The 25,284-nt window shown below is 35.8% G+C and overlaps 1 protein-coding gene across 4 annotated transcripts in view; it reads left to right on the top strand.

The window, feature by feature from the left end:
• Positions 1-277: 277 nt before the first annotated feature.
• Positions 278-25,284, top strand: part of TRAPPC8 (trafficking protein particle complex subunit 8) — an 83,526-nt gene continuing 58,519 nt past the window's right edge. Inside the window, exons 1-9 of one of the 4 annotated variants that reach the window (XM_045849653.1) lie at positions 278-450; positions 5,867-6,061; positions 15,973-16,062; positions 16,863-17,037; positions 19,492-19,645; positions 22,462-22,555; positions 23,342-23,598; positions 23,936-24,051; positions 24,731-24,881. In XM_045849653.1, coding sequence (XP_045705609.1) covers positions 294-450; positions 5,867-6,061; positions 15,973-16,062; positions 16,863-17,037; positions 19,492-19,645; positions 22,462-22,555; positions 23,342-23,598; positions 23,936-24,051; positions 24,731-24,881 — 1,389 coding nt within the window. In that variant the 5' untranslated portion in view covers positions 278-293. Of the gene's footprint in view, positions 451-5,866; positions 6,062-15,972; positions 16,063-16,862; positions 17,038-19,491; positions 19,646-22,461; positions 22,556-23,338; positions 23,599-23,935; positions 24,052-24,730; positions 24,882-25,284 lie in introns of those variants that run through there. The other 3 variants (XM_045849652.1, XM_045849655.1, XM_045849654.1) reach the window with 3 other exon arrangements.

Genomic DNA, 25,284 nt, shown 5'->3' with positions numbered 1-25,284 from the left:
GTTTTGCCTTCGGAAGGATTGAGTGGAGATTGTCGGTGTCTCCACCTGATGGTTGGAATGTGAGGACGCCGCAGCAAGCGCCGAGGAGCGGCGGTGACGAGGAAGGGTCGGTGCTGTGTACCCTGGGAGCCGAGAAGACGGAATCTGTCCCTTATATTGGTCCCAAGGCTTCATTGCGGCGCCCCGCCCGGCCGGGGTAGGCCGGCGGGCGGCGGCAGTAGCTGCTGCAGCCGCACGATCTGTCTCTGAGACTGGGCCGGAAGGCGTGCGCCTCGGCTGCTTCTGCCTCAGCGATGGCCCAGTGTGTACAATCAGTGCAAGAACTAATCCCGGACTCCTTCGTCCCCTGTGTCGCCGCGCTGTGCAGCGACGAAGCCGAGCGGCTCACTCGTCTCAATCACCTTAGCTTCGCGGAGTTGCTTAAGCCCTTCTCTCGCCTCACTTCCGAGGGTATGTGGTCTTCTCTCTTTTTCACCGAGCGTCAGCAAATCGGGGCTGGGAGAATAAGTTAGGGGCGGGTAGGGAAGATGAGGGCGATGTTTACAAAAAGGAGCGGGTGGAGTGTCGTCTGGGGCCAGGAAGCCCCCGCGGTGTCTCCGGTGGTTGCAGGCGGAGGGGCCATTAAGTGAGGTTGTCAAGACAGCATGGTCGAAATCTCCAGTTTCTGTTGGCACTGCTATCCTTGAACAAGCCGGACTCTTAGGTAATTACTGTAACGAAAAACTGCGAGCCCCAGAGAAGGGCGAAGGGACTGTCCTCAACGGCCATAGGGAGAGAAGTAGGAAGTTGTAAGGATAGGCAGATGCTGACTTTTAGAACGAGGAGGTCTTGGTAAAGAAGAGGAATCATTATCCCCTGGTTGTTAAACTGGACTCTCGGAGTTGTTTTGAACATTACATTCTTCCAGCAGTGAGGCTCATCTCTATCTAAGTTTGTTTAATTATTTCACTTAAATTTTTTTTGAACATTTTCTGAGGTATATGATATTTTACTTAACCTCTTAAGAAAATAAAGTATTAAAGACATAGTAAAACCTGAAACAGCCTCTGCCTAATGGACAAGAAAGTTAAGAACAAGTTACATAGTTACCTAGATTTATAGGAAAGGAAATGTCCTAAAATCTGATTTTTCAGATTAAAACTAAGTCAACAGTAAGAACATGTTTTTTAATGAGGAGCTACCTGTTTCAGGTGAAAAACTGTGACACTTGGTTATGATGACTTCTGCAAAAAAATGGTGCTGTGCCGTAAATGCATGTATTTATATGCCACAGGTGTGTATTCCTTGGGAGAATAGTATTTGTAAGTTCACTAATGTATTTAGAGGAGAGAGAAATCTGCTGAACAAACACAGTTACAAGAACTCTTGGATTTTCTTCAGTCTCTACCATAGCTAGCTCCTCCGGGGTTGTACTGAGTCAACAGGACAGCTAAGTGCTCTACATTCTTAAATTCTTTGAAAGGTGTGAGTGGTCTTTACTGGTTTGTTAATAAATACTAATACTAATACCTGATACCTGTGTTCCGTAGCTTTTCTCTTTTAGTCCTTTTTGAATTGTATTATCATTTTACATTTGAGGACGTTGAGGCAAAGATGTTAACTTGTACACAATCTTACATGTAGGAAAGACTTAAAAACAGGCCATGTGACTTAAGTCATCTTATCTCATTGCAATGTTTAGAATTACTTATTCACACTAGACAGCAGTGTTATCCAGCAGAAATAAAATGTCACATACAATTTTAAATTACTTAATAGTCACAGGGTTAAGAAGTGAAAAGAAACAGGAGAAATTAGTTTTAATGATTTTATTTTACCCAGTATTTCTAAAACGTTACTTCAATATGAAGTCAATATTAAAACTTTTAATTAGATATTTTACTTTTTTTTTTTTTTTTGGCTAAGTCTTTGAAGTTTTGTATGCTTTTGCACTTATATTACATCTCAGTTTGAGCTAGACCTTTCAGGTACTCGGTAGCCACGTGTGGCTGGAGCTTCCTGTATTGGACAGCACAGTGAATAGAGACTCAGTTATGATTTCCTTCTGTAGACTGAAAGATTTAGGAAAGGAGTGTAATGAGTTGGACTTTTCTGGCTAGGTAGAGAGTTGGTGGAAAAATAGCCAGTGCTCCCTGTTGAGGTTGGGGTGAGGTTAGAATTGTATGGGCAAAAGATGTAAATTGTGAATTACAAGTGGTTGGGAAACAGGAAACTGTCCTTATCGGAGTACAGAAGAGTAAGGGAAAATGCCTTACTCTTGATCTTGAATTCTAGGGAATGGATTTTTGGCTTTCATATCAAATGGTAAATGTGTGGCAGTCTTAGATTCTTGAGCCAAGGGTATGACATTTTGGGAGAGGTAAGAGTTGATATAAATTTTAAAGTTTAAGATGATTAGGACATGGACCATGGGTGGTGGCATTAGAAATTTGGCATTTAGATATTTATAAGATTTATAAGGAGAATTTTATTTAACCACTCACTTTTGAAAGTCTTTGGCTTTCATTTTTGAAAAGTATATTTTAAAATTTATTGTAAAATACTTTTAAGGGATTTAAAAGATAGGAATAGAATGCAATTTTATGTGAATTTTGAGTATTTTCTGAGTGGGCTATCAAAAGTGGTAAATTAGACCAGGAAATGACCTTTAAAGGATACTTAATGTCTCTACTTTTAAGTGTCTTTTAAAAAGTTAGAAATACTTCATTAATCTTACCCACCATGTTGGTTTAACAAGGTAATTATCCTCCCAGTTTTTCAGGTTCTGAACTTTGAATAAAATTTGTCAGCTTTACAAAATTTAGATATATATGTTGTTTGTGTCCAAGTTTGATTTTTTTTCAGCAGTCGAGGTTTTCTTTATAAAATTTTTGTGCTGGGTAAAAACATGAAAGAGACTATTTCATTTTTTAAAATGTATTTCCTAGAACACCAGATGTGTTATATGTTCTCTAAAAATGAATTTTGTGGTCAAGTAAGTTTGCTTAACATAGCATGTATTTGGTAGTCACGGTGTCCTTTAGCATATGAAAAGCTCTGAGAAGATCTGTTATAACGAGACTACTTAAGAACTTATTCCAGTATTTCCCAAATTTATTTGAAGATAGAATCAGTTTTGCAGAGACAACTCTTAATTTTCTTGAGGAAACAGTATTTCATGGAGCTTCACATACTGGGAAGTATTACTTCATGATACAGTATGCAAGATACTGTATGGTAACCTGCAGAAGTAAGATAATGGTAGATTTGAATTTCACTTTGAAATTGAGATGTGCTATGATCCTTAATCACCTTTCGTGCTGTTTAGTTCTGAAGATTTTGAATTTTTTGCATGTGATTTAAGAGCATTTCTCTTAATCACCCTCCAATGTGTTACTTATTCAATTATTATGTAACAAATGACCCCAAACTTGGCACCTTAAAAGCAGTTATTATCTCTCAGTTTCTCAGGAATCTGGGAGTGGCGTAGCTGGATGCTTCTGGCTCCATCTATCTTCTGGCTCAGGGTCTATGTTGAGGCTGCAGTGGAGCTGTCAGCAAGAGCTGCAGTCATCTGGGGCTTGAGGATCTTCTTCCAAGCTCACTCATATGGCAAGTCTCACGTCCTCGCTGGATGTTAGCCTGAGACCTCAGTTCTGTGCCGTGTGGGCCTGTTCATAGGCTCGCTTGGTATCCCCATGATGTGGCAGTTAGCTGCTTACACAGGGAGTGATCAGAGAGAGAACCCAGGATGAAAGCTGTACTCTTTTATAACCTTGTCTCAGAAGTGGCATACCATTGCTTTTGCCATGTTCTATTGGTCACAACCCTGGGATGTGGGAGGAGGCTACACCAGAGTGTGTATAACAGGAAATGGTGAGATCACTAGGGGGCTATTTCAGAGGCTGGCTGCCACACTTAGAAACTCATTTCTGAATTTATTAGTAGGATTACCCAACTGATAAGCCCACTCTGAGTATAGGGAAAACTAGAGTATCCTTTTTTGTGTTGACACTTAGGAATACTAAAAGATAACTGACCAATTTAAACTTTTGTGAGAGGCTTAATACACACGTGACTACTTATGTTATTCAATAATTAAGGACCAACTTTATGGAAAATGCTTGTTTCTAAACATCAGAAATGCACCATACTATATTCATGTTTTTTGGTTTCTCTGTTTCATAATTAGACTAGGTGGGAAGTTTAATTAGGGAAAGAGTCCTGTCTGTTTCTTTAAATTAGAAAAAATAAATAGTTACAGAAGAATGCAGATAATACAAGAAACATCCAGCTCTCCACTACCCAGAACCAACAAATACTAACCATGTCATATTTGTTTTATGTCTTTTTTCTTTTAACAAGAAATCAAACGTTATAGATACAGTTGATATCACTTTTCTACCTTTCTTTAGCCAATTTCCTTCCTTCATAGGCAACCTGTATAATGGAATTTGCTTGTATTTTATCTGTACTTCTGTACATATACTTATAATACAAGTGAACATTCGTTCCATATATAGTTTTTTAAAACTATTTTTGTGTGTGATTTATGATTTTACATTAAAAATTTAGAAATCAACAGAGAGCACACAGGAAATTTAGCAAGACAGTTTTTAGAGATGTAACTTTTTAAAATGTTGGCAGGCCTGACCTTAAAAGTTTGGTATAAAGCATTTTCCATTGGGAAGAAAAGGGTCATTTTTTTTTTTATGAGTAGGTACCCAAAGCTAGTTTTTCAGAGTTGCCTCTCATCTGTAGATGATGATCCTTGATGTCCTTGAAATAGTGTATGTTAATACTGGCTGCCTCCATCACCTTTTGAGCACTTAACTATATAGTTATGTATCAGTCATGGTGCTCAGTGCTTTACACTTACTTAGATAACAATATCTCAAGTCTTTAAAATAACCCTATGAAATGTTATAGGTGAGGAAATTAAAGCATGGAAAAGTTAAAAAGTTATTTAGGGTAACCTAGTTATTAAGTGGTGGGTTGGGATTTAAAATAAAGTCTGACTCCAAAATTGAGTCCTTAATATAATGGGCTGCTCTAATACTACTTGGAAATTGCCTGATTGTATTTATATGAAAACATATGCTCACATTTCCTACTGTGCACTGTGGGTACTCTTTTGTTATAATTTCCTAAGAACCTCTATCTTGTCCTGAGGCTCTGAACCACTGGTTATAAGTTGTGTAGACTTGTGCCAAGGCCTGCAACAGGGCAGATGCAGGAGGTAGTGGGATGAGAGAAGGGATTTGGGTGTTAATTTTTTTTAATAGCCTTTATATTTTTAGGACACTTTTAGGTTCACAGCAAAATTGAGCAGAAAGTATGGAGAGTTCCCTCATACCTTTGTTTCATTACTTCCCCACTATCAACATCCCATGTCAGAGTGGGGTTTGATTTTCATGATAGAGGATTAGTAGTGGCTGAGAATGCAGGTGGCATACTAGGAGAAGTAGAGGAATCCTCAATTTAGCATTTAATTCCCCTTTCTTCGAAGCCCTTTACTATTTTCAGTGTTGGTACTACAGATTTCACACTGCCCTGGACCAGCCTTAGGGTGAGATGAGAATTAGAGACGTGGTATGGATGGTGGTGGTTGGTTCCTGGCAACCCCAAACAGGAGGATGGAAAATACATATACTGTAGGGACATGAATACTAGCATTGCGTGAGAAGTTCAGACTGTCTGGCTAGCCCTTTTGGTTGTAAGGGAATGTAAGTCATTTGCATTTATGGAAGATGGTTCCACTTAGAATTTCTGGTTTCTGATTTGGTCATCTTCTTTGTAAACGAGTAACCCAATTTTTTACTATTGTTGACTGGGTTATCATGAATTGTATAGAATTAATTTCAAGGTTTTTTCCTTTTTTTTTAAGTTCATATGAGAGATCCTAATAATCAGCTTCACATAATTAAAAATTTGAAGATAGCAGTAAGCAACATTGTCACCCAACCGCCTCATCCTGGAGCCATTCGGAAGCTTTTGAGTGATGTTGTTTCTTGCAGCCAGCCTGCAGAAGGATTAGTAGCTAATGTGATTACAGCAGGAGATTATGACCTCAACATCAGTGGTATGTATTAAGGTTTACTATTACTTTTTAAAGGAATTTTTCTTTTTTTGGAAAAAGTAATTCCGTGACTTGGAAATCATGTAACACTTAAGTGCTTACTGAATGATAGATTGGGAACACATGTTGAAAAAAAGTTACTACTTTTAAGGAGGTTATAATCAAGTGAGTAGGAATTCAAACTATGAATTAGACGATTTTATTTTATTTTTTTATAATAAAATTGTTTTTATAGGTGTACTTGTAAAGCAAATAGACGCTCCATTAGGGCAGGAACTTTGGCTCTTTATTTTATTTCTAGTACCTAAGGTAATGCTTAGAACGTGTATATAATAAACATTTCTTGAATGAAAGAACAGTAGATGAAAAAAACATTCTTTTGTGATATAAGTAACACTATAGTTAAATTTAAAAAGTGAACATTATTATTTTTTTTATTTTTCTTAGTGTTAAGTGGAGGGAATGTATATACTATATGAGTAAATATTTTCTGAGTGCTTCTTAATCTAATTTGAATAATATTTTCATGATCAGATTGGTAGGTCAAATAATAATATGTATAGTGAGCAGTATTTGGTATGGTATGAAAAAGCTTAATAGAGAAGGACATGGGATAGATTTTTAGAGGGAAAAAATTAAAAGTGCATTGTCTATCAGGATATTTCAGCAGCCTAATGAAATAATCTTTTTAGGTCATTATAATTTCTCATGTAATATTTTAACATATTTAAAACAATTGTATATTTAAAGATTTTTCAGGCCCTGGCTGGTGTAGCTCAGTGGATTGAGTGTGGGCTGGGAACCAAAGTGTCCCAGGTTCGATTCCCAGCCAGGGTACATTCCTGGGTTGCAGGCCATAATCCCCAGCAACCGCACATTGATGTTTCTCTCTCTCTCTTTCTCCCTCCCTTCCCTCTCTAAAAAATAAATAAATAAAATATTTAAAAAAGCAAATAGAAGAAGTTCATCATTGTCTATAACTAGAACAATTAAAAAGATTTTCCTAAATATACTGAGAAAACTTAAGTAGTGTGTTTTATTTTTTTCCAACAAATTTGACTTTTTTTTTAAGATTTTTTATTTATTTACTTTTAGAGAGGGAAGGGAGGGAGAAAGAGAAAGAGAAACATCAATGTGCGGTTGCTGGGGGCTGTGGCCTGCAACCCAGGCATGTGCCCTGACTGGGAATCGAACCTGTGATGCTTTGGTTCGCACCCCGCGCCCAATCCACTGAGGTACGCTAGCCAGGGCAAGTAGTGTGTTTTAAATCATGAAGTTTGTTGGTTGTACTTGTATAGTTAGAAATATCTGTAGAATTATTTTATTTTAAATGTTCATAATTTTTCTTTTTATGTTACTAATTTTAATTCCAGTAAGAGAAGTTAACTTGGTAATTTTAAGTTTAGAATATTATGGTTGTCTTTTCACATCCAAAGAATATGAATTTCAAGATATATATTTTAAGCAGTTATTGGCATAATATGTTTTTAAAATTTTGGATTTTATGAAAGAAAGTGATGGAATTTGCTCTATTTTCCTGTTCTCAATAGGAAATTAATGTAGAAGTGTGAACAGCAGTGAACAAATGCCAGAGTATCCCAAGTTTTTTTACTACCATAGCCATTAGTTAATTGGATAACTTGAGTACGTCACTTACTCATACTTGGTTTCATTCTTTGGAAACCAGAGAAAATTTGGCTCCATTGTTTCTCAAAGGTGTCTCCTAGACCTTAAATCCTGTGATTCTGTTTTATAAATAGGGTCTTTAACATTTTTGTTACTCATGTAACAAATATTTATTGATTCCTACTCTATGCTTTGAATTGAGATGTAAAGTAGAATAAGACATGTTGTATGAGTTTATAGTCTGGTGGGGAGACAAACATGTAAATCAACAGTCACAATACATTCTTATCTGCAATACCTTTTAATCACAATATATTATAATAAGGATACGGCATATCCAAAATGCCAAAGTGCTAAGGGGGCAAAGAGAGGGATTAACGATCATATTTTAAAAGTAAATAAAAAAATTTTTATGCTGCAAGTATCTTCCTAACTTCCAGAGCTCATAATACCTTTTATTTTTAAAACTTTTAATTTATTGAAATGATACATGCACATAGATACAATGCTAAAAAGACTCTAAAGAAAAAACAGCAATGATCTGTGCCCTGTGCCCCCACCCAACCCATTCTTTTAGGGGTTTCCTCTGATACTTAATTTGTGTTTCTAAGTAATATTTTCATATGGCTTTCTATGGTTTAATCAATTTTAAATTTATTCATTATTTTCTTATTTTAATTGATGAAGATTTAGCTTAATTATTCCTCTTCGTCTTTTCCCCATCTCTAATGTAGTTTTCATAATTTTTGGTTACTAATCACTTTTTTCAATATTATGATTAAATATTACTCACCTTTTTATCACTGAGCCAAGTATTGGGCTCAGTCCATTCTTACACAGCACTTGATTGATTGCTTGATTGAGACATGGGAAGTGAGGGAGAAAAAGAGGGAGATAAAATGTCAGTGTGAAAGAGATACATCTACTGGTTGCTTCCCAAATGCCCCCAAATGCCCTACAACCCAGGCATTTTTCCTGACCTGGAATTGAATGTGTGACCTTTCAGTTCTCAGGCCTGTGCTCAAGCCAGACTAGCCAGGGCTGCACTTTCTTCTCCCCAAGATGTGTAATTGCCTTTTTAAAAACAACTTGCTCAGAGTTCTTTGTATCTCTTGCTCTAGTCTCTCAAGCTTCCAGTAGCCTCTTAGTAAGATTTTCTACTTGCCAGATCGTTGTTTTCATTTTTTTCTTTTATTGAACACAGTTGAGAGTAGAGAACTTTTTAATTTTAGTCCATATTGGCAAAGAAATCCGACAGTAGGAGACACAATTTTTCATGATTATTAGAGAAATAAGAAGATGAATGAAGTGAAACAGCAGCATTCTAGCATAGCACTGTCCATTTGAAAATATATGTGAGCCACTCATGTAGTTTTTTTTTTAAAGGTTTTGTTTATTTTTAGAGAGAGGGGAAGGGAGGGAGCAAGAGAGGGAGAGAAACATCAGGGTGTGGTTGTCTCTCATGCACCCCCTACTGGGGACCTAGCCTGCAACCCAGGCATGTGCCCTGACTGGGAATTGAACCAGCGACCCTTTCGTTCTCAGCCCGTGCTCAGTCCACTGAACCTACACCAGCCAGGGCACTTACATAGTTTTTAATATTCTGTAGCTACAATAAAAATACAAAAAAGAGGTGAAATTAATTTTAATATTCTGTTTTACTCAACCCAGACTATACAAAATATTATCATTTCAACATGTAATCAATAGAAAATTATGTATTTTTTGTACTGTGTTTGAAACCCTATGTGTATTTTACACCTAGATCACGTCTCTATTCAGATAAGCCACATTTCAGGTGCCTGCTACTGGCTACCTACCTATTGGACAGCCTAGCCCTAGTGATCAAATTGATCATGTACAGAAAGTCCGCCTTATGAATCTTTAGATAACGATATCTAATCCAAATTTTCTCAACCTCAAAAATTAATAACTGAGCAGTGTATTTCTAAGAAGAAAAATTAAATACAGCATTTTCATCTAGCTAGTCAGTAATTTAATAGGAGGGATTTCACATAATATTTTGAGACAGGAACCTAGACCACTTCATTTTGTTATAGGACATCATCTTTTCTGGTGATTTTTTAACAAAATTTGCTTGATACAGTTTGTAAGTGACAAATGCTGAAGGCAGGCATGTGTATAAAGATGATTGGAAAGAATTAGATGAGGTAGAAATAAAAATTCATTGGATTCAATGTACTATTTGCTATTAAGTCTAAAAATATGAAAATGATTTTTAGTGATGGAGCAAATAAGATGACATTTTTCTCTTCAACAAAATTATAAGCCATCAGTTTTTTCCAAAATGTTGTACCTTGACTATGCAAGTACAAGAAGAACCAGAAGTAATGGTAAGCTAGAATTTATTAGAGATGTGACGTGATCATTGGCTGGCAGTGACCGCGAACGCTGTGGATGGCTCGTCAACACTCGAGAAAAACATACACAGAGATAGCCAGGTCCTGTGGGGAAGTAGGAATGGAATGGCCACTATCTCTGCTGGGGAGAGGGCCGTTCCCCCTCCGGAGAGGCTTTTTATTGGTTTCGTTTGCATAAGAATTCAAGTAAAGGTCATTACTCATTGTGAGGAAGTAAGGACAAACAAAAGATAACAAGGAAGTATGAGGGCCTATTTTGAGTCAGGGTCAAAGAGCTGCAAAACTTTAAGGAACAAACTTACTTCTTCCTTGGACCCTTATCATTCAACTGAGAGCATTCTAAACAAAGCAGGTTTCACGGGATTTTACATATTCTTTCTTAGGCCTGATCACCCGGAGAATCCGCCCTTTTCAACACACAGCTGCACCACCCTGTCATTGTTTCAGGCTTAGGTGGAGCAAGGGAACTAAGGCAACCAAGAGATAAGGAGATTTTCTCCCAGACAATGAGAACTCAGGCTATGTCAAAGTCTAGGAGCGAGGGTCCATCACCCCCTTTTGCTGTAGCCCCCAAAGTCCTTCCTTGGGGGCCTCCCATGTGATTGTGCCTGTCTTAGGTCGTTCCCCCCTTGGGGAATCTTACCCGTCATTGGCTAACCGACCAAGCATTGGGGTTCAGTTAGAATAAAGCAGCAGAAGCAGCGCTCCTACCAGGGAGATAAGCTTTTGTCTCCTTGCTGGCTTATGGTCCAAGGCCACTCCCACAGCCTTAGCCTTGGCAGGGGTTACAGCTTCTGATACCAGCCAGGGCAGTTCCCAACAGATGTATTTCAATATGGAACCAGTATTCACACAATGAATGTGTTCCAGGTTTGTTCATGACAGTTGGACATGCATCAATGGACAGTTAGTTGCATTCAAAGAATGTTGCCTAATTAAGGCATATACTTTTAAAACCAGGAAGATATGGAATACAATTGGAGTTTGCTGTGTTTAAATTCTTACTAAAATTTGTTTAAAGTTTTTTTTACCATTCCTTTATTCTTAATTCTTTAAGTAATTGTAATGTGAATTTAAAATATCCAGGGCCAGTTAGATTCAGATGGTTAAATGACAATGACTAATTTTTTCCCCCTGCTATATTGTAAGTTCAAAGGCATATAGTTTGAAAAGAGGATAATTTATTTTTTAAAATCTTCCACTGTGGTGTCTGAAGAATCTAAAAGTTGGGCATATACAATCATGACTCTCTTTGGAATACTTTAATTTTTGCTGAGTTTTCTGAAAACACTTGATTAGAAGTAGTCCCCTCAGGAATAGTTACTATGGGTGTTGTTAAAATATGTTAGTATTTCTTAGTTCTTCATATTATCTGAGATCTTTTATGACTTGCAAAATGTTAAATTTTATGAGTTTTGATTTAGTTTATTGTGGCTCTTGTGTTCTAAGATCCTCTGTATTAAACCATATTTTCTGATAATCCCAGAATTTAGTGTCAAATATTTTTTTACTTTGAGTCTGTACATTTATCTAAGTAATATACATTTACTTATTTAATTCCTTTCCTTTCCTTGGATGTTTTAATACAGAGTGAGGCAAATGTAGGTTTTCAGTTGTTTGTATGGAAAAAATACAAAAATAATAATATAAAGCATAAACTTCAGTGTACTCACAACTGTAAACCTACTTTTGCCCCACTCTGTATTAAGTGCCTCACTCTGTATTAAGTTTTGGTGTATCTACTATTTATCTAAAGTTGCATTGTAATAAGTACCAACGTTATTTGTAATATGTTAATATTTCTTAGTCTGACTGTGATTTTCTGGCACTTTAAGCTTTTGTGAATGATTAGGAAGGGAAAATATGTGATTTACATGTGATGTTTATATTTAGAATATTCGGTCTCTTTTACCTGAATATTTGGGGTTACTACTTTGGTTTCAGTAGGATGAAGACCAGAGTTGCTCTAGGTTTAGCACACTGCTGTAGCTCTTGTTAGATATTTATTGGGACCATTAATACATTGTGTACCAAATTACTGGCACTAAGAAGGGAACAAAGAAGGGGGAATTGGAGGATAGAGCATTATTGTGGGGGAGTTTTGTCCAGCAGAGTCCCCCGGCTGTTGTGGATGAAAATAAGTCTACCAAGACATGATCTGCTTGGGGAGGAAAGGTCTCCATGATCTCTTGAAGGAGAAGGGCCAGGAGCCTGCTCCTCAGTGGGCTTGTATTGGGTTCCGTTTGCCCAGGAATACAGGTAAAGCTCATCAGTCATTGTCAGGCAGTAAGGATCAAACAATAGATAACATTCAGAGAACTATGAGGGCTTATTCTGAGTCAGGGTCAGTTAGCTAAAGGGCTATAAAACTTTGGGGAACAAACTCATTTCATGCTTGGACCCTTATCAGAAAATTGAGGACATTCTTAGCAAAGCAGGATTCACAGGATTTTATGCATTCTTTCTTAGGCCTGATTGCCCCAGGGAACGCCCTGTTCCTGCCCTGGGCCGCACCCACCTCCAGCATTGTTTCAGGCTTAAGTCAGGCAGGGGAAGTAAGGCAGCCAAGAGATTAGGAGACTTCTTGCAGACAGAATGAGGACTCAGGCTATGTCAAAGCTGAGGGGTGAGGGTCCATCACCCCTGTTTTCTATAGCCCCCCCAAGTCCTTCTCTGAGGCCCCCTTCATGACCATGCCTGTCTTAGGTCATCCCTCCCTTGAGGAATCTTTCCTGTCACTGACTAACCATTCATCCTCCCGGGGCCAAGCAGGGTGAAGTAAGAATGGGCAGAGGTGGTGTCCCTGCTAGGGAGATAAGCTTTGTCTCCTTAGTGGCTTATGGTCCCAAGGTCCTTTACTCAGCCTTAGCCATGGGGGGTTACAGCTTCTGAAACCAGGCAGGGCAGTTCCCACACATGGTCGTCTTTTGGCCATTAGTTCTCTTCCTTACCCTTCTTTACCAAGACAAAATACGTTCTGCATAGAGACTGGTAGGACACATGGTTGCTGTTCAATTCCAAAGAAGGAATATGTAGAAATGGAAAGGGATATGGGCAAAATACTGATTTTATCCCAGAAGTACAAGAGAGTTTCTAAAGGGAGGTAATTGTCACTAAGTGTTGAAATCTTCCGTTATATAAAACATTTAAGGACTACTATTTTTCCACTTTCTGTAAGAGTGTCATTTGAAAAAAAACGGAAGGATGCTCTTGATTTATTGGCTTGTAAAATAACTGAAGGAGGACTTTTTAAAATTGTTGTTCAAGTACATTTGTCTCCATTTTCCCCTTGCCACTCCCCACCCCCCTGCCCCACCCATCCCTACCTCCCACCCTTGATCCTACTCCCTTTTGGCTTTGTCTTTGTGTCCTTCATACAGGTGTTCCTTGACAACCCTTCCCCTTTCCCCCGTTATCACCCTCTTCCCTTCCCTCTGGTTACTGTCAGTTCTTCATTTCAATATTCTTAGTTATATTTTGCTTGCTTGTTTGATTTGTTGATTATGTTCCACTTATTGGTGAAATCATATGTATTTGTTTTTCACTGGCTGGCTTATTTCACTTAGCATAAGGCTCTTCAGACCCATTCGTGCTGTCACAAAGGGTAGGAGTTCATTCTTTCTGTTGTGTAGTATTCTGTTGTGTAAATGTACCACAGTTTTTTGATCCACTTGTTTACTGATGGGCACCTAGGTTGCTTCCAACACTTGGCTATTGTAAATTGTGCTGCTGTGAACATTGGGCTGCATAAATTCTTTTGAATTGGTGTTTCAGGATTCTTAGGGTATAATCCCAGCAGTGAAATTGCCAGGTCAAAAGGCAGTTCCATTTTTAGTTTTCTGAGGAAATTCCATACTGTTTTCTTAATTAGCCCCTTAAGAAAATAGGAGGCTAAAGGGAAAAGTTACCATACTAACCTTAATGTGACCACTCTGAAAGATAAAACCCACTTCTGCCATATGTATTTTAAAATTTTTCCTTTGTTCCTCATATTCTTGAGTACCCAATTAAGAATATGGTATAGTGTCTTCTACCAGTATTTAGAAAGTATTATTTCAACTTAAGAACACATACATGTGTGTATACCTGCCTGTTCTTTTTGATTTAATTTTATTTTTAATTATGTGGACATTTTTATAATTCCAAAGTTGAAACTATAAAACAAGTTACATTCAGTGAGGTGCAGCTTCTGTCAATGCCCCTCACCCCCTTTCTCGTCTCTAATTAGATTTGTCCTTCTGTTACTTTTATGACAATGTAATCAAATATTACCTGTGTGGTTCTTTTTTTCCCCTTCTTACACAAAAGTGCATATTTTTCTGCTGTGTCTTTATTTTTTTTCCCTTACCAGTATATTTTAGAAAGCACTTTTTGTAATGTCTAGAGATTTTCTCCTTTCTCTTACAGCTGCATAGTACGTCCACTTAATGAATGTCCTCTTTTGATGGACTTAATGCTTTTCTATTCTTTTATTTCAGATAGTTTTGCAGCAAATAGCTATTTTGGAAGATCTAATTGTTTATTTAGAACTCTTGAGCACACCATGAAACAAATCCTATCCTTTCTTTTCTTGTCATTGGTACTAAATGAAAATATGCATTAATTTTCTAGACAGACTAATTTTGACAGATTGGGGGAAAGATGTATTTGTTGATTGGTAAGAAAATTGATTTTGCATAGTAGATAACAGACTAGTCTGTGTCATTTATTCTCAGATTTTTGCCACTTTTCATATAGACTGTAATATTTCTGGATATGTTTTTGTTATATAGCAATGAACATGAAATTGTTACACTCATAGCCCTTCTAAACAATATATGGGTTATTCTTGTAAGGCATGTGTTGTAAAATTTTGTGTGTATATGGTACCAGGTTAAATACGCTATTTGGTCAAACAACACCTTTTTTTCCTATAAACTTCCCAGTCATTTAATGTAATATTATCATATAAACAGGAAATCTCTTTGCTATATTTAGTGATTAATATGAAAACAAAAAATACAGTAAGACTTGGTAATCAGCATAAGTAGCCAGAAATAGAATGTCCTTTTAGTAAAACTGATTTAGATAATATGCTTAAACCTAGTGAAATGACTAAGTTTAAGTTCAAAATTAAAAATGTTAGAATAATTGTAAAATTATTAACATGGAGCAAGAGATTTTAAGAAATGTGTAATATACACGTGTACAAAAAGTGAAAACATACATCTTTACATTTGATTATAAGCATGCTTTGAAATTCCATTTAAAGAGATTTTGTTACTATCACACTCAAATATAATCAAATTGTAAAGTAATTGTTAGCCTTGCCACTATTGACATTGAGCCAAATAATTCTTTCCTGTGGGGGGTTGTCTTGTTCTGTTTATCGAAGGATGTTTTGCATCATTCCTAACTCTTTGCCTTGATGTCAGTAGCACCCACTCATGACAACCCAAAGTATCTCCAGACTTTGCTGAGTGTTTCCTGGGGGTAAAAATTGCTGTCAGTTGAAAACCAGTGTTTTGAAATGATATTTACAGAAAGGAACTACTCGTGGCAGGGGGGTAAACTTTAGTTTTAAAATCTTTTTACTCATATAGGTAATATATAAAGTATTAATAGGTAAGTAAGTTGTGGGATTATTGCGTAGGTTTGGTAATAAATCAGTTTTATTTTGCAAATATATGTTCTTCCATGTATGAATATATTTGTGTATATGGCTTTATTTATATACACACATGTCATTATATGTGTATATTAAAGCACAGGTGAAAATACTTTATATCTTTAAGAACAAGTTAAAAATGCTTGTTTATTGCTAGAAATTGCTATCTTATGAGTTTAAGGATTATGGACTTGAAATTTTATCTCTTGTAAACTGAGGGTATTGAGAAATTTGAACTGTTTGTATATGGTTCATTTTAGCTACTACTCCATGGTTTGAGTCTTACAGAGAGACCTTCCTTCAGTCGATGCCAGCATCAGATCATGAATTTCTGAACCACTATTTAGCATGTATCCTTTGATGTTTGTGTTCTTTTAAAATCAAATGTTTTGGAAGTTACTAATTTCAGAAGTAGTTATATGAAGGCAAAACTGTTGAAAGGATATAGAGAAGGGAGAAATTTTTTCTATTGATGATTCTTCAAGTTTTCATTATTGTTGTTTTGTCAAGTGGCATCCTAGATACAGGATTTTTTTAATTACAAAATAAGGATATTGAGGGCTTGCTTATTATTTTTTTAATCCTTCAACTCAAGTAGTGTATACTTAGTAAGTTTTTAGCCATTTTAGAAAGACAATATAAAGACTGCCAGTGGTAACTCCTTGTGATGATTGCCTCAGAATTAAATGCTGTTGTAAAAGCTCATATTTAAAAACAGTTTTCTAGTGTTTTAGTAACCTGTTTTATAGCAGCTAACCTCTTTTGACAGTTAATGGTTTTTTTAATGAGGTTACAAAGAAAAGAGGTAGGATAGAGTATGAAATTGCAGGGAAATGGAATGGAGGGGAGCAAGGTTCAGCAAAATTATTTGATATGTTGATAGCTGTACAATTTTGGTGTCCATTTTTATTTCCTTGGACTTCTGTATTGGTAATGTAAATAACCTAAAAACTGTCAACAAAAAATCTAAACAAGATTTAGAACCTTGAATTACTAAGAAGTGCTGGAGAAATTATCTTGTGCTTGCTGTGAAAACCTGTGAAATCAGAATTTTTTTAGCTCAGAGAATGTCTTCCTAAATTTATTTTAATAGGATAATTTTATCATTCGAGTGATAAGTGATTATTACCTTAATAATATGGTTTACAAGGTATGTTGGTAGCATCGTCTAGTGAAGCTGAGCCTGTGGAACAGTTTTCAAAGTTGTCACAAGAACAGCATCGAATTCAGCACAACAGTGACTATACCTACCCCAAGTGGTTTATACCAAATACACTTAAATATTACGTACTTTTACATGATGTAAGTGCAGGAGATGAACAGAGGTAAGCTTTCCATTTTAATTAAGAACATTTTTAATTAAGTGATTTAACTTTAATTTGGGCATGTAAATTTTAGATACACTTGTCATCTAAGAAAGTAAAATTTTATTTATTTTAAAGGTTTTATTTATTTATTTTTAGGGAGAGGAGAAGAGAGGGAGAAAGGGGGGGAAGAGAAAGAGAGTCGGGGGACCTTTCACATGCTCACAACTGGGGACCTGGCCCCCAACCCAGGCATGTGCCCTGACTGGTAATTGAACCAGCGAACTTTTGGCTCACAGTGGCTCACAGGCAGGCACTCAGTCCACTGAGCCACACCAGCTAGAGCAGAAAGTAAAAACTTGCTAATGAAGCCCTGGCTGGCGTAGCTCAGTGGATTGAGCGTGGACTGCAAACCAAAGAAAGCGTCAGGTTCGATTCGCAGTCAGGGCACATGCCTGGGTTGCAGGACACAGCCCCCAGCAACTGCACGTTGATGTTTCCCTCTTTCTCTCTCTGTCCCTCCCTTCCCTCTCTAAAAATAAATAAATAAAATCTTAAAAAAAAAACTTGCTAATGAAACATTTAACTGTACCTTTTATTTCAGAGTTATATTCAACAGCTGAGTCACTTAATGTTAGATTTCAAATGCTTACCCGAACTTTTCCTTCACTATAAATCTCTTTTAGTACAGTCTTTGTACAAAGGTGCTTGCCACTTTACACCTATAGGTCTAAGGTGTTATTTCTTACTTTATACACAATTATTTCTTATTTTTTCACTTTTTCCCAGTTTTCCTCCTAACTTTTCACTTCCTGGCTGTTGCTTAAAGCCTTAAAGGCACTTCGTTTTTCACTTTTCACTCTTTTGTCACTTTGTATTTTAGCCTTGATGTTTTCTATCACCTCAAAAACATGCAAATATTTCTTTGTGTTTTCTTTACTATTCTTTATTAATAATTTGCTATAGCTCTTTTATCTTTGGGTATGTGAATAACTTACTTTAAAAATAAGTTCTTGTAAAATAAGACAAACCAATTCTATTCCAAAAGGCTTTAGAGTTTACTTTGACTTTTGGTTCAAGATGTGTATCAAATTAATCTTCTGTTTTACAGTTTTCTGATGTCTCAGTGACATTTACAATATGCAGTTAAATAACTCTTGCCCTTGTTTTGAGCACAAACCATCTTTTTTATAAATTTTCCTCTATAAAATCAAAGAATTATTTTGAGGATTACTAATCTTTAGTAACCTTTGCAATCATAAAACAGTCTGTAGCCTGTAGGATAACAAAATAATTTGAACTGGCTATTAAGATTAGTTTTTATCAGTTGACTATGTTATGTATCTTCTAAGATAGTTAATTGGTAATTCAGGTATTAGGTCAGTGATTCATACATTTAGCAGTATCATTGGTAAAGTAAGAAGTTTAGCTTATTGTACCTGAGTGTATATACATATGTATATGTACATACTCATCTGTGTTTATACAAATACATAACTATTTTACTTACTGAGCCTTCATTTTATAGCATGTAATATGATTTAATTGTGTGCAAGGCTTGTTATTTGTATAGTGTTAGCACTTTGAATATAAGATTTTACAGGTTTTTCTTTTTGCACTAGATTGCTGACTGATTTAAAAAGTACCTATTTAAACTAGATTAGCTCTGAGTACCAAAATTGCATTTTCTATTACACTGTACTGTTTGCTTATTAGGCTGTTTTGAATTTGATAAATTGGAATTATGTTACTTCCTACCAACTAGAAACTTCAGTTAATATAAATAATAGAAATCAAAATGCTTTTAGTTATGCATATAGCTCATAGGTATAACTATTACAAATTTTGCAAGAAAAACGGATGGATTTTATGTAATAAATACTGTGGCTGTTCTTGAGTTTTCTCACTTCTTCCATACTGTGTTTCTTTGGAGGAAGCTAAATGAAGGGTAAAATGGCAGAGAAAAATGTTTTCTAAGTTTTTGGGTCCTACATTTTTCTATTTTAGTGCTTATGTTTTTTGAAAAATGTCTATTCTTCAAGACAAAATTTCCCAGTCATATTTCCTGAAACCCTCACAGTTGAAAGAGTTACTGATTTATAAGTTTGCAGCTGCTCTTTGGAAATTCATAGTTCACAGTAGCACAGGGAAGACTCAGTGATGGTTTGCTGCAAAGAAACTGAGTTTCTTTACTGTACATTCCCCATACTAGTTTGACCACCAAAACTCTCTTTGAATAACATAGGAATAGCTTGCAAAATTTTATTCCATGAAACACACTTTGGAAACTCTTGCTTTATCCAAGCTAGCTACATTTCAGTTAAGATCATGAACTTTGTTTTCATTTTAAAGTTATTCTAATTTTTTGTTCTGTCTTTTGGGGGATAATTTTTGCATTATTTTTATATTAGTATCTTTTATTGCCTAATGTCTGCCCCCCATTTACTACGAACTTTTTTTTATTTTAAAATTTAGAGCTGAATCCATTTATGAAGAAATGAAACAGAAATATGGAACTCAGGGTTGCTATTTACTTAAAATTAATTCTCGAACGTCGAATCGAGCATCAGATGAACAGATACCAGATCCTTGGAGTCAGTATCTTCAGAAAAATAGTATTCAAAACCAGGTATATGTAAAAAACAACAATGAAGCAAACCACAAAAGCTGTATGACATAATGTTATCACTGTAGAATTTTTTATGTCTTGGTTTAACTAGTAGAATCAATATTTATTTTGGAATCTGGCTGGTTTTCATTCTTTACCATGTGAGCTCTTAAATCAGTGGTTCAAAAGCTGTTTTTAACTAATGATCCTTATATGTACTCCTTTCAGGTACATAATATCAGCGTTAATTGATCTTTTTTCTTAAAAGATGAAAAGTGAATTACACATTAAGAATTGAATTCAATTGGCTAGACATGTAGAGGTTAGAATTTTTGACTTGTACCTTTCATTCATTATGAAAGCTTATAGTCAGTTCTTTATTATTCACGTGCTCTGGGGTTGCCTTCTTTCTTTTTCAAAATGCTGTTCTTATGGCCACCTTTTGGAGCTCATACCTTGTTAGGTGGGTGGGCTTTTTTCCATAACTGTGGTGGAGCTCTACCCACAGAGCCCCCCACCCCCCACCACAGATGAGAATAAGTCTACCAGGACGTGATCTACTTGGGGAGTAAAGGTGGCCTATCTCTTGAAGGAGAAGGGCCAGGAGCCTGCTCCTCAGTGGGCTTGTATTGGGTTCCGTTTGCCCAGGAATACAGGTAAAGCTCATCAGTCATTGTCAGGCAGTAAGGATCAAACAATAGATAACATTCAGAGAACTATGAGGGCTTATTCTGAGTCAGGGTCAGTTAGCTAAAGGGCTATAAAACTTTGGGGAACAAACTCATTTCATGCTTGGACCCTTATCAGAAAATTGAGGACATTCTTAGCAAAGCAGGATTCACAGGATTTTATGCATTCTTTCTTAGGCCTGATTGCCCCAGGGAACGCCCTGTTCCTGCCCTGGGCCGCACCCACCTCCAGCATTGTTTCAGGCTTAAGTCAGGCAGGGGAAGTAAGGCAGCCAAGAGATTAGGAGACTTCTTGCAGACAGAATGAGGACTCAGGCTATGTCAAAGCTGAGGGGTGAGGGTCCATCACTCCCTTTTGCTATAGCCCCCTAAGTCCTTCCCTGGGGCCTCCCTGTGATCTGCCTGTCTTAGATCATTCCCCCCTTGAGGAATCTTTCCTGTCACTGACTAACCATTCATCCTCCCGGGGCCAAGCAGGGTGAAGTAAGAATGGGCAGAGGTGGTGTCCCTGCTAGGGAGATAAGCTTTGTCTCCTTAGTGGCTTATGGTCCCAAGGTCTTTTACTCAGCTTTAGCCATGGGGGGTTACAGCTTCTGAAACCAGGCACCTAACTTTCCTCTGATTTCCTTTCCTTCTTAATTTTCAGGAAGGAAGTATCTTCCTAATTTATTTTCTTAATCTAGAGTTCTAGACTAATGTTAACTGTTGTCAGTCGACTGAAATGGGTTGGTGTATGGTTTCACACTGTTAAACTTCTAAGATAGCATTGTGTGCTACTTAGTAGTAAATGACAAGTTCCTAAGATTAGTTCAGATAATCAAGAGTTGACTCTTTTTGTTTAGAGGTAGCATTTCTTAAGTAAGTGGAAAATAATATTTATTTTATATATCAGTAGAGCATATATAGTGCTCTACTGACATATTAATATTAAGATGATTATTTACCTTTAAGATAATGATAGGGGGGAATGTCTAAGAAACAAAGAAGCAGTTGTTTGTGAAGGGGCTCTATTTTTAAAATGAGAATACACTCAGAATAGGAACAGTATCGAAATGCTCAGTTTAGGGCCCAGCTATCTAAGGTTGGGAAGGGCAACATAAGTCAGATTGTTCAGTTTCAGAACATTTAACAGAAGACGGCAGATATCAGCAATTCTATAGCTTATAACCCAGAAGCCCAGCATTGGAGGATAGTTGAAAGGTTATCAAATCCAACTGCTACTTTATAATGGTTTAATTTCCTTTGAACCGATGAATAACTTCATCTAGTGACAGTATACTTTACCTTCTCAGGTGACACTTTCCAAGTTTGAACAGCTTTGAGAATCAACCAAAAATTTTCTCCCTTTGTTTGTACTCATTAGTCCTGTGAGGACTGTATAAATTTTCTGTTAAGACAACTTTTAAAATATAGGAGGATAGTACTCATGTCTTCTTTTATTCTTTTTCCAGGCTAAATATACCCAATTTTAAAAAAAAATTTTTAAATGATGGCTTCAGGCCATTTCTTGTCATGATCACTTTCCTGTTGCTAAGTTCTAGTTTATATATTTCCCTTAATGTATGGCACTTGGAATAATACCTCATACTTACTGGTCTCATGGACAAGTCTGGGTATTTTTAGTTTTCTTTGTTGACTGAAAAATCAGTGCCTTTGTACAAATAAATATTGCATTGGACATTTTTCCAAAACATTCTGATATATTCAGTATGCGCTCTAATATATTAACACTGGCTTCATGACCAGGTGATTCCATACCATCTTTCTTTTTTTTTGCCCTGGCTTGACTCTAGTAGTCCATCTCTCTTGCTGTTATTCTTTACTTAGACATGTGTACAAATATTCATGACTGGCTTTTATCTATGACATATAAACAGATTTAACTGAGCTGGAGATAATTTGAATTCAGAAGAATTAGAGCAGATTGAATGTGAAAGGGAATTTAAGATTACAGTAGGTATAGACTAGAGTGCTAGTATAAGATACATGGAAAATGTTAAGAATCTGGAGATTGGAAGAAAAGAGTCTTGTTGAAGCAGATAAATGAGATGGACAGTTAGCAGAGCAACCATACTTGTTGATGGATTTAGTGTTATCTTAAACATGGTTAAATATAAGTGCTTAATGCCTTTTATTTTATTTTGATAGGAATCATATGAAGATGGCCCTTGTACTGTAACTTCAAATAAGAATTCTGATAGTAACTTGCTTTCATTGGATGGATTAGATAATGAAGTCAAAGGTCTTGATACATTTTCTTTACATTTCTCTTTTGATTGAAAATATGCACTGTTGTCAAAGCATGCTAAACTTTATAGATTAAAGATGGGAGAAATTTTCATAATAAAATGAAGTTAGCTTTATTTGACACTTAAAATTTGTTTTGTATGAGTAAAACACTTAAAAATTCTTTTGTATTAAGCAAGAGAATAGAGGATGTGCAGCATGATTATTTCCAAAATTCACATTTTATTTTTGTATTTTAAATTATGGTTTCAGTAGTAGGGGTAGATTTAGAAATTTTTATTTTAATTTTTCTAATTGCCTATTTGAGCTATTTGAAAGTAATTCTTTATATTAAAAATTGTTTTTGATTTATGTACATGAATTTTAAAATTTCTGTTATGTGTAACAAGTGTTAACCCAAGGCCTGTAGTTTTTAATCTTTATAAGATTCTTATTTTTTAGACAGAGGGGAAGGGCGGGAGAAAGGAAGGGAAAGAAGCCTTAGCGTGTGGTTGCCTCTCACGCTCCCCCTACTGGGGACTTGGCTGGCAACCCAGGCATGTGCCCTGTTTGGGAATTGAACCCGTGACTCTTTTGTTTGCAGGCCAGTGTTCAATCCACTGAGTCACACCAGCCAGTGCCCAAGACCTGTAATTTTAAAGGGGAAATGATTAATGTTATTGTATCATAGACATCTATGATATAGATATACAGAAAAATACAGGATTCCAACATTCTTTTTTCCTTTAATAATAATATTGTCACATTCTGAGAGTAAAAGAAAGATCTGTTTTTTCAGTAGATGGCTTACCAAATAACTTTAGAGCTCACCCACTTCAGTTGGACTCATCCAGTGACCCTTCTAACAGCATTGATGGCTCAGATCGTGTAAAGTCTGCTTCATCATTACATGACACAAAGAAAGCAAATACTGGAATAATTCATGGTGCATGTTTAACCCTCACTGATCATGATAGAATTCGACAGTTTATACAAGAATTCACATTTCGGGGCCTTTTGCCACATATAGAGAAAACAATTCGGCAATTAAATGATCAGGTAAGATTTAATTTTTTAGATTAGTATTTTTAAAACCAGTAAATAGTAAACTTGAGAATATAGTAGTATAAGATATTTAAAGTATTTGAAGTATTTAAAAAAGATTAGACCAGTGTTAGAATTTACTAACATTACTATCTAATGAAATTCTATTAAATCTTAAATGAGGCTTACTCATTTTCATTGGGAATTTTGCCAGCATATTGGACAGTTTTTTTTTTTTAAACAATGTTGTTAAAATGAGCATTTGCTCACTATTAAAGCTTTTTACTTAGAATTTTTTCTTTTGTATGTAAAAGAAAAATATTCTCACATTTGTCAACATTTCATCTTTTAGCTAATATCAAGAAAAGGTTTGAGTCGATCTCTATTCTCTGCAACTAAAAAATGGTTTAGTGGCAGTAAAGTTCCAGAGAAGAGCATTAATGAGTTGAAAAATACACCTGGATTGCTGTGAGTGAAATATCTTTTTCTTCCTGTGCTTAACTCTGACTAGTGTTTGACTCGTTGATGTCCTGTAAAAAATGACTGTTTCTTCATTTTCTTACTTTCATATTGTCAAAACTCAGGCAGATAAGAATGGTGACTATAGATAAATTATGTTAATTAAAATAATTTAAGTAATTTGATATTCAAAAATAAAATAACCAGAAAAGTCATTTTACTTGGTTCTGTTCCCCTATTTGTAAATTGATGGAGTTAGATTAGGTGTTCATTGATGACTCTTCTATTGTAAACTTGTGGTCTTGTGATTCTAAGACACCCTATATTTAGAAAATTTTCTTTAATATAGAATCCTCATTTAAGGGAAAGTAAAAGTAACTCATTTTGTTTTTCCTGGTTATATATAAAACTGGAATGAATCATTTACTTCATAATTTGACCATAGAGAAAATGCTTGCCTGTTATTGAGAAGTTCTCAGTATAGACATATAAATTATATAAATAAAGATATAACTATATTTCCCCAGATATCTTTTGAGACATCTCCTTGGAGGTAGAATTTTTGTAAAACAGGATCAGTTTTCCTCATGCTCTGGGCAGTTAAGCAGCTGTTGAACATTTTATAATATATAACAGTGTAGGGTTCATAAATTACAAATTCCTTTCTTAACTTACGTTGTGTTTATAGGTATCCACCAGAAGCACCAGAGCTTCAAATCAGGAAAATGGCTGACTTATGTTTCTTGGTGCAGCATTATGATCTGGCTTACAGTTGTTATCATACTGCAAAGAAGGATTTTCTTAATGATCAAGCAATGCTTTATGCAGCTGGTGCCTTGGTCGGTATTCTATATATTATAATTTATTTCTGCTATCATAACATGATATAAAAATTTCTCTTTATGAAATGGCAAACAAAATACCTACAGATAAAATTGTACTCACCGAGTACACGGTGCTTTAGAGGTTTTGAATTAGGATAGCTGAATTGATGGGTTTTCCTCAAACTAGTGCATTTAAACATGGTAATGTATGAGTGTTGATTTCTCAGTTTTGATTAGTACTTTCTAATTTTTGTGTTTTCAAAATTTAATTTGAATTTCAATTACTATATTCAAAATGTAAAGTGTTTGTTAGAAGGTGCTTTTAACCTCTTGAAAAGTCTTGTATTATATATTTTTAATCTGATCATTTATTTTTTAAAAAATATTTTATTTATTTATTTTAGAGGGGCGGGAAGGG

Source organism: Phyllostomus hastatus, unplaced genomic scaffold, assembly GCF_019186645.2.
Source record: "Phyllostomus hastatus isolate PE091 unplaced genomic scaffold, TTU_PhHast_1.1 phas_contig_80, whole genome shotgun sequence".
NCBI lineage: Eukaryota > Metazoa > Chordata > Mammalia > Chiroptera > Phyllostomidae > Phyllostomus > Phyllostomus hastatus.
Note: the sequence above shows the minus strand (reverse complement) of the source record. Positions and strands in the feature narration are given on the sequence as shown.